This window comes from Acanthisitta chloris, unplaced genomic scaffold, assembly GCF_000695815.1.
Source record: "Acanthisitta chloris isolate BGI_N310 unplaced genomic scaffold, ASM69581v1 scaffold10640, whole genome shotgun sequence".
NCBI lineage: Eukaryota > Metazoa > Chordata > Aves > Passeriformes > Acanthisittidae > Acanthisitta > Acanthisitta chloris.
In genome coordinates, this window is record NW_008653354.1 from 7,931 (window position 1) to 18,150 (window position 10,220).

At 55.7% G+C, this 10,220-nt stretch overlaps 1 protein-coding gene across 1 annotated transcript in view; it reads left to right on the top strand.

The window, feature by feature from the left end:
• The first annotated feature begins 9,915 nt into the window (after positions 1-9,915).
• The window catches only part of LOC103807854 (green-sensitive opsin-like), a 3,403-nt gene continuing 3,098 nt past the window's right edge, over positions 9,916-10,220 (top strand). The window contains 1 exon segment of the mRNA XM_009080607.1: positions 9,916-10,220. This exon segment is cut by the window's right edge and continues 16 nt beyond it. Within this exon segment, the coding sequence (XP_009078855.1) occupies positions 9,916-10,220 (305 nt within the window).

Genomic DNA, 10,220 nt, shown 5'->3' on the forward strand with positions numbered 1-10,220 from the left:
CTCCTTCCCCCTTGTTTCAGCATCGATTTGGTTCCCTCCTCCTCCTCAGAGCTCTCTCTGCTGGGGCCAAGACGTGCCAATGGCACAGCACGTCTGAGTGCCCACGCAGTGCCCACCCCCCAAGCTCCTGGGTGGGAACAGGGACCTTGCACCTACCTGGGGAGTGCAGGCAGGGGATGCTGGAGGTCAGACCTCTTCTCGCTCCCGTTCTCACCTGAGTGCTCTTGCTGACTTTCCCTCCCTTTATATACACGTGCAGGCTCCGGTGTGCAGTCACTTCCCACACAGGTGCCCCCTGTCCAGCTGGCAGGCAGCTCCCTAGTTTGCATGGAAACAGGTTTCCCAGGCAAGGAACATCATTATCTGCATTGGATTTTTGGGAGTCTCTCGTTTCCAGGCAGATCCCCTTTGCTCCCTCCCCAGGTTTGGCCTCCAGGCTGGCAGCTGTTCTCAGTAGGCCCCACAGACATCCTCTGCCCCATCTATGAGATGGAGACATTCTTCTCTCCTGGTTTGCCTTTGTAGATCCTGAGCCCTGTGAAGTTTACATGATGTGAATGTACCAGCAATAAACTGACACCTGTGTCAGTTATATTTCCACTGCAGTTGACAAATCACAGTGGTAACGAAGTTGCCCAAATGAAGGTGATGCAGAGCAGAGCCTGACCCACCAGCAGTGCAAAGCCACAGGTTTAAGGTCATGAACCCCCTAGATCCAGAGCTAAACATTGAAGTAATAAATAGAACTGCATAGGCTAAATCTATCACCAAAGAGCTTTATAAACTGAGCACTCAGTGAGAGACACCAGAGCTGTCCAGGGGTTGGTCTCTCCATTTGGAGTCTCCACGTGGCCCCTTTTCCTGGCACCACTGAGCATCCCCAGCACTGGGCACACTGCTCCCCCTCAGGGAGCCAAACCCTGCACAGACATCTCTCTGCAGACCAACGAGGTGCTGAGAGCGGAGCCACTTGCGTCAGGACTCATCTGTGCTCTCCTGAGACCATCAGACAGGAGCTGCTGCCGGAGGCTTTGGGACCAGGCCAGGCACGTCCCGGCGTGAGAAGGAACCCGAGAGCAACCAGGCGAGAGGCAGGAGGGAAAACGAGTCGGGAAGCAATGAAATCCTCCTGCATCCCTCAGCTCCACGGCCGTGAGAGCAGGGGCAGAGCATTCAGCTCGGGCAGAATGTGGGAGATACGGGGAGCAGATTGCCCAGCCCGGGCAGTGACATCTGTCTCCTCGCTCTGTCGATAGCACACGCACACAGCACACGAGGTGGGGCCTCGAGGGACCTGCTGCTGTCACAGCAGTCAATATCGCTCGATTCGGGCCAGGAACATCCCTAAAAACGTGTCGGTCACTAAGGAGCTTCCCAGACCCACGTGCACTCACCGCAGTTATCACCAGGCAGTGGAGAGCCCTGGGCTGTACAGCTCCCAGGGACGATGGCACAGCTTTCCTCCCTCTGTGTGTGGTGACCACAGGAGCTCACACACCCCCAGCAGTTCCCCTCCCTTTTCCAAAGCGTTTGCACAAGCCACACCTGACACCGGTTCCCATTTTAATTGACTTTTCCAGCCCTCTCTGCATGGCTGTGATGGATGCAGCTGACGAGTCAGCAGATGGTGTTGAGAAGTGACAAATTAGTGACCAAGAAGGGTCACTTTTCCAAAGCACTAAACTTTCCCATGTCTTGTCCCCTTGTCCCTCCCTGGCAGGTTTCCATCTGCCCTCCACGGAGCCTTCTGCCTCGGGAAGGACAACCTTCCAAATCAAACAGGGAGATGGGAATTAATCATACCTGTATTAGCTGCAAGCTGCCTGCCAGCCTCACCTCTTAATTATGCAGGAGTGCTCCAAGGGGAAGGAGTCGTGGAGCTGCAAATGAGGGATGTGACTCTGAGCTGCAGTGGAAGTGCCAGGGCAGGTGGGAGCAACAGGCCCCGCTCGGCTCTGGCTGTGCCCAGTCCACAAACGCAGCTCTTGGCACATCCTCTCGTCACTGCAAAACCAGGATAAATGGCAACAAACCCTCCTGGCTGGAGATGTCCCTGCCAGCACTGGAATGCACACCCTCCATCCTGCTGCAGCCCTGGCACAGTCTGCATCCTGCAGCCCCCAAAACTCCCCTGCTTTGTGGTGCCAAATCGCAGCAGAGGTTAGAAGCTCGACAGAAATATGATGTGCAAAATGGGGCTGTGTGCAGTTCTGCTCGTTCCTAAAGTTAAATGTTGGTGTAATTGGGAGCAATTTTCCCAGGAAACTGGCAGTGGAAGTGCAGTCCATTAAGCCGTGTATCAACTGCAGTGTCAAGGAACCGAGGGGGAACGAGCTCCCTGTGCCAGCAGCACTGAACATTTGTCTCCATGTCCTGTGCTTTCCCCTCCAAGCTGCTCCAGGCTCAGGATGTTTGGCCAGTGGCTGCAGAAAGGCAGGAGATCCGAGCCAGGATGGGTCTGAATTTCAGCTTGGAGCCTCTGCAGCAGTGGAGAGCACAGGGTGGGAGTGGGGAGGAGTGAGACCCCATGCTCCTGCTCTGGGCAGGCACGGGGGGGTCCCCAGCAAAGCTTCCACTTTGGGGGTGTCAGAGCCCCAAGAGCCACCGTGGGCCACACCACCCTGTTCCCCCACAGCCCTGACAGACCCACAGCAGCCACCAGCTTGGGAAAATGTGTCCTCCAGCCCCAGATCCCCTTCCTGGAGCGCACAGGAATCTGTCTCACCCCACTCACATTCAGTTACTTTTGCCTCCCATAACAATCCTCTTTCATTGGAATTAAAACCCCTCATTTTTTCTAATAAAATTAATTCCCATACTTATAAAAACTTCCTATTCCCTCAGGCAGGAAAACATAAACAGGAGAGAAATGTTTCCTTGCTTCATTTCTCTACATTTTTGGTCACTCCTTTGCCATCCTCTCCCTGCCTGCGAATTGAAGAGAGAAAGGAGAGGAGGTGAGAAAACACGATGGGATGCAGCTCAGCTGTTCCCATTTTGGCTTTCAAACCCAAGGCACCGAATTTTCACTTGGAGGCTCAGGAGTATTTTTAGGAGTGGCAGAAAATGCAGCCTGAGGCACAGTGAGGGGCTGTGTCTGGCTCATCCCACAGGGCTGGGTGCCCTCCCTGGGTGCTGGTGACCCCAGGCAGGCGATGGGAGACCCTAGGACCTCCCATAATCCAAATCTCGAGCTCAGAGGAAGGGAAATCACTCAACATTTCAGCCCAGGAGCTCCCTGCCCTGCTCACAGGGAGAGTTATTAGATTTGATGAAGAGCAATTCAGTCTTTACACACTCCAGGCACCCACTGACCTTTTGTTTTCCTATCCCTCCTTCCCTGCCGCTGCTCCCATGCCAAACATCACTGGATCAGGTTAAGCACTGCAAGCCAACACACCGAGGCACCAGGAAAGGCAATAAAGGGCTGTTTGCAGGGCTGCTCATGCTGCCAACACCAGCAGGAGGACGATGGACCATACTCCTGCTCCCACACGGGATGCAAAATCCACCCCCATGGTCCCCACTGCCTGTGAGGTGCCCAGGTAAGCCCTGGCTCGATGCAGCCAGGGGTTTCCCTGAGGAAAGGGGAGGTGGGAGCAGTCAGGACCCAACCAGCAGCATCAGCAGGTGTTGTCCATGGACATCAGCCACCCACGTGCTGATCACACACCAGTCTCGTGCCTGACACGTGCTGGTCAAGGAGAGAAGGTGTGGGAAAGAGAAGAGGGGGAAGGAGGAATGGGCACAGCCGTTGATTGCTGTGCACAGTGGTGCCAGCTCCCAGGAGATTTCCCGAGGCAACGACTGGATCACGCCCAGGATTGATCAGTGCTCTCCAAGGAGTCTCCCCCTGCTCATCCCAGCACCTCTGGGCAGTGAGTGGCTGTTGATCTAAGACACAGGAAGAGGGTTTGCTGGTGCTTTATCTCCCTTCTGGCTCTCAAGGCACCATTTCATTCTGTGAGCAGCCTTCAGAGTGAAAAAGAGATTGTGCACGTGACAAGTCAACGTGCTGCCTGGTCACTGATCCTGGAAGGGACCAGGGAACAGCAGCACATCCATCCCGGCTGGGACAACCGAACGGAAAACTCTGCCAGCAGCAGAAAGAGCTGCAGAGACACTGGGGCCTGTGCAGCCAGGTCTGATCCCAGCACAGGACTCACATTTGATAAAACGCCTGTTTAATCCGTGGATATTTTGCTTAGACGCGGAATAGCAACCTCAGCGAAAGCCTCTCAACCACAAAGGCTTTAGAGAGCTAAACAGTAAAGACTGGGAATTAAGGAGAATAAATATTAATGAAAGGAGTGGAAAAACCCATCATTTTTCCAGACAATCCTGCCCATGCCTTGCTCCTCTGCATGGGGCTGCTGCACTTCTGCTCTCTGGAGCCACGTGGGGTGCAGGAGCTCCAGGCAGCACCACGTGCCCAGAGGGGTCAGGTAGGGATGGAACTGCGGCACGAGCCACACAGAGGCTGGAGGGAACCCACAACCCACTGGGAAAGGGAGCAGGAGCTGCAGGAGGAAAGGGTCGTTGGCCCAATGTGGGACCCACGTGTGGCAGGAGCGGGCGCAGAACTCCGCGGTGCCAGCGGCGCAGGTCACGCCGCGAGCGGCACAGCCCGAGGCAGCAGCGTTACGTAAAGGGATGGGGAGAAGCCTGGGCTGGATGGATGGAGGAAATGAATCCAATTACAGGATGAAGGGCACAGGGAGACACGTTTGGTCTGGAGCAAATCCCTAAAAGGCTTTAAAGCAGGGACAGCAAGGAGAGGACAAAATGAATTGTGGTGCAGGACACTGATCCACCAGCAAGAGGAGTAGGGGCCCATGGATGGGGCAGAAGGCAGGGGATGAGGCTCTGCAGCTGCCTGAGGGCACGGCCAGAGCTATGATCTTCCCCAGGACACCCAGAGTACCACCAGGATGTGGTTTTTCTGGGAGCTGGGACACTGTTTTGGCTGTTCCTGGTGCCATGGGGACACTGGAGCGAGGAGCCAGCCCAGCCAGGCACAGCCCTGCTGGAGAGGGAAAACAAGCAGGCAACCCCCAAATTTCCTCTGTGCTGCTTCCCCAAATATTACAGCCCAGCTGCCCATGTCACAGCAGTCTCCAGGCTTCCACAGAGAAAACCAAGGGCCTGTATTAGAGAGGAGGAAAATAAACTGACCCAGTTCTGACAAAACGAGGCAGTGCACGCAGAGCATCGCCGCGAAGGGCCACGAGCAGCCACAGCACAGCCCTGGGGAATAGCAGGGCTCCAATTCAGATGAGATTTACATATTAAAAATAAAAGCTGCATTACTTCTGTGTGCCTGAACCCCCTTTCCCGGCTGTTCCGCCGGACACTGCAGAGCGAGGGAGGTGATGCCGTGCACGTGCATCCCTCTGGAGGCAGATAAAAGCCTTTATTTTCCCTGTCTGACTTTGTGGGGAAGCACCTGACACTAGCTGGGCAAGGGAGAGCTTGGAGAGGGAAGATGGATGCAGCTCCCTGACCCAACTCTCCCTGTTAAATCCTGCCCATCACCTCCCTGGCTCAAACAGCCCAGAAACCAGAACCAATTCCAGCAAGGACCTGATTCCAGTTTGCAAGGCAGGAAGATCTCTCCCATGAGAGCATGGCTGGCTGCCTTGCACAGTCCCAGCACATGGGGCTGTGTCAGGCTGTGCCAAGCAGTGCTGAGTGATGCCACGGGGCCGGGGACGCTGCCCTGCACACCTGCCCACTCTGCTGCAGCCCTGCTTGGCACTGAGGGAGAAGTGTTGACAGCACCACACGGAGCGGAGCAGGTTCACAGCTGAGCTGGGATTGCTCAGTTCCTTGGCAAGAAAATGACAGGGCCTAGAGACTGTCTGTCTCTCCGAGGAAATCCCACGGTGCTTGTAGAGACATTACCTGCATCCCTGCGGGAGGGAGGGCTGGGACGTGACAGGGGCTCTCTGCTTGCACATACCATGAGAAGGGTTGGCGTGGTGAAGCTCTCCCCACTTCCTCGCTGCCTTATGGCTCGGTGCATCCACCCCGGCGAGGCTGTGCTGAGGGGGAGAGCCTGGAGCAGGATGGTGATGGAGAACCTGTGTGGAAAACATGAGCTGGTGTCCCTCCTGCTCAAACCTTGTGGGTGGGAGACAGGAGACAATCTGTGCACTCTTATGTTTTGGACAGAAGCAAGTGCACAGCACCAAGCACCTCACCTGTCCTGGGTGGATGCAGTGAGAGGGGGAGAGGTGGCACTGGGCTGTGGCAGAGGGCACAGCTACCTCAGAGCCACCAGGTATGGCTGAGGTAATCCCTGCTGGGGGAGGAACAGCCCACCGAACCGAATTGTAAATACATCTGTGTCCTCCTTCTCCCTGCCACGCATTTAAATCTATTTGATCCACTCTAATGGATTGATCTACAAGTTTGTGCACACACATCCTGCTTTGGACGGGCGGCTGGCAGCGCCTCGCCCATCATGGCCTGTCAGCTCCACTCAGCCTCACCTCCGCCAGGGAGCGAATCCAATTACAGGATAAAGGGTTTTCTTCCCCTCCATATGGTCTCTATAACGCTCTGGCTTTATCTTTCCTTAACCCCTTTCCTGGCAAGGGAGCTCCAAGGCTGGCGTAAGCGGCTCAGCGCCGCGGCCACGCGTGGCTGCTATCTGATACGGGAAACGAGGTCTTCCCAGGGCAGCCAGGGCTATCTGGAGGCACCTTCCTCCCTCTTCTCCTGCCCACTGAGGGGGAACCAGCCCCTCCGGCAAGGAGATTCAGGGCAGCACGTTACAAAACCAGTGGGAAGCGCAGAGGTGAGCGCAGCGCTGCAGCGTTCTGCCTGTGGCCGAGGCTCACGGTGCAGCACCAGAACTCAGGCACAGATGTTTTCCTCATGACTGGTTTGTTGTGCTCGTGCGTTTCCCTACCCCCTGCTCTGGCAGTTGTTCCCTGCCTGCCCTTGGGCAAGTGGTGCTGTGCCCCTGCCCAGCCGTGGTGCAGGGATGGGCACAGGCTGTGGGAACCCACCGCCCCGTGCTCGGCTCTGCCTGTCGCTGAGCCCCACGAACCAGCCGTGTCAGCTCAGTGCGAGGCAGTTGTTTGATTATAATTATCATTTCTTGCTTTACACAGGACATGAAAGCCCAGAGAGCTCAGAGCTCCGTCACGCAGTGCGTGAACAAACAGTGAATGAGAGACAATCTCATCTCAAAGCGCTTGGCAAAGCGGAAAAACCTGCGAGGGGAAAGAAAACCCTTTTCTTGAGGACAAGCACAAAGGCAGCAAACCTCTCCCCCCACATTAGCCAGGGCCTGGAGTTTGCTGTTGTCTTTTTGTGGTAGAGTCAGCACAGAAAACAACTGAACACTCTCCGGGAGACAGAACAGCCCATAAAGTTCTCCTGCTAAGAGACACCAAATTAAAGCCATGGCTTTCCATTTCTGTGACAGAGCTGCAGCAGGAGCAGAGGTTGCATTCAGGACATGTCCTGGAGGAACCAGCCGTCCTGCCGGTGTCATTTCCCTGCGCTGGGTTGACTCGAGGCCTTGGGCATTGCTCTGGCTGTGCTGACCCGGGGAGAGCTCTAAATCCAGTGCCTCAGGCCGTGACCCACACCCCGCGCTGGGAGAGCCCAGACCGGGAGCACAGCTGGGAAGGACACCCAGTCAGCACCACAGGTGACCAGGCTTACCTGCTCCATAGGCAGCTCCCAAAAGCAGCAAGGTCTGGTTGAGACCTCGCTGAGGGTCAGGTGAAAGCTCTCCTGGTCCAGTTGTCAGCAGTTCTCTCTCTGAAAGGTTTCTGGGGACCATGTGTGAAGCTGAATCTCCTCCACACCTCAGCTGCAAGGGCAAGTGGAGAGGGTCTGCCGAGCCAGGAAAATTCCCTCTGCAAAAAACACTGCTGATCCTTTCCCCCAACACCCAGACTGTCAGGGCCTCTTTCCATCAGAACTGTGCTTTGCTTGTACAACTCTCAGCTCTGTGGGAGGAGGCAGGACACCACAGAGGGGCTGCAAGAAGTCTCAGAGATGGGAGGTGGAAATTACTTTCTGGGAGATGACCTTTCCCATGAGATACCTGTGTCCACATGCAACACCTTGGAGCAGCACCAGAGCTCTCAGGTGCTGTTGGTGCTGACAACAAGTGTTTTGAAGGTGCACCACCACAGCAGAATATTTTAGCTGAAGAGAGTTGCTTTCTCCCATGGAAGCAGGAAGGGACACACTGGAACTGAGATGGATGCACAGCTGTTTATGTGCATTAGCATTTCTGGGTTCTCCTTTGATAGTCAACTACTTCTGCAGCAATTCTGCCTGACTTTTGTACGAGGCATGAAATACCCCCAGGGAAAGCTTTGTGAGATGTAAGGCCCATGGGACTTCTCCACAAGAAGCTCTTCCCCTCGAGGAAGACCTAGACCAGGAATTTCATGACCAGTGGCTTCACAGGACACAAAGTGAGACAATTCCAAGAGGCAAAGACAGCCCATGGGGAGTCCTTGTCCCAGGGCACCTGAGGCTGATGTGACCCACTTCCTCTGGCCACGTCCTAGTTCTGTTCCTGTTGGATCTCTGCAGGAGGATCAGAGATTAGGACATCATTCATCCCACCGCCCCCCTTAGCCTTCCGCTCCCGTCCTCCAGCTCGGACACTCTCCAGCCTTGCAGAGGGCCTCACTCATCCCACAGGGCAACGTTGAGTTTTTCCATGCACTGTGTCTTGGGCAGGGCAGTGGTGACAGCTTACAGCGTTATCCGATCAGGGCCACTAACGCCCCAGATGTCAGGGATTAATGGAAGAGCTTCCTTAAGGCAGCTTAGGCAGGTCTTCTGGAGAAGGAACACCCATGACCCAGAAGGAAGAAATGGGGAAGAGCTTGGATGAGATGGAGCATTGGTGCTCCAAGCTGGCACTGACCTGCTGGGAAGGGTTTCAGAGCCTCGTGCGTGCTGGGATGGGGATCCCACACCCCCTACGGAGTGCTGAGAGACTGGGAGAAGCTTCTTCCCATCCCACCTGCTCTCCCAGGCTGGGCCGGTATCTCTGCACTCTCTCTGGATGGGATCCAGGACATCATTGCACACGTTTGCCCTCTGGCATAACCAGGGTTTGTGATTCAGGGCTCAACACGACCTTTTCAGCCTTAGGGATGGGAAATGGTTTCCCCTCCTGCCTTTGCCCAGCTCCACACATAGAGGTGGCCTTTGGCCATGCCAGCAGACCCAGGTTTGCCCTGTGATGGGGACATGTATCCACACCCACACTGAACCAGGCACCCAAAACACAGAGCCTGGTCCAGTCTTCCCCCAGTGACCGCCCTAAGGTCGGTGGGGCAGAGCTGGGCACTCCCCAGTCCCCAAGCTGTCTCATGGGTCCTTCACCCACACAGGGACTCCCCAAAGCCTGTGACATACAACGGACCCTACAGAGCCCCATTCCCACATCAACCACCCAAAACATCCACTCTCCAACTCCCCCCTGCTCCTCCCACCCCATCCTGCCTCCCCCCAATTCCTTAAACAATATTAAACACTTAATGGCAATTAATACCCCTTAATGCAGGTTTTGGGGCCAACTGGCTGCTTAGAGGGTGCTTAGACCATCAACCCCCTCAATCCCGTTGCCCTTGTCACACAAAGTTAGCCGAGCCCCTCGTCAGCCTCCCCCCGCGCTCGCTCGAGGAGGCCGAAGGGTATAAAACCTCCCTGGCACGGGGGCAGCGCCAGCCCCCAGGGCAGGCACCCCCTCCCGTCCCCTCGGCTCCCGCTGGTCCTCACTGACTTGGTTTGGGGATCGGGGGGAATCCTGCAATTGGGTATTTTTCCATAGTGGGGGTGGGACTTCCCTTCTTTTCATTAGCTGGGGTTGAGGCCAAGCTAGTTACAGACACCCCCAGAGAGAGCAGCTGCTGTAGTGTTGGCAGGATGAACGGGACGGAGGGTATCAATTTTTACGTGCCTATGTCCAACAAGACTGGGGTGGTGCGAAGCCCCTTCGAGTACCCCCAGTACTACCTGGCCGAGCCCTGGAAGTATCGCATCGTGTGCTGCTACATCTTCTTCCTCATCTCCACCGGGTTCCCCATCAACTTCCTCACCCTCCTGGTCACCTTCAAACACAAGAAGCTCCGGCAGCCGCTCAACTACATCTTGGTCAACCTGGCGGTGGCTGATCTCTGCATGGCCTGTTTTGGCTTCACCGTCACCTTCTACACCGCCTGGAACGGCTA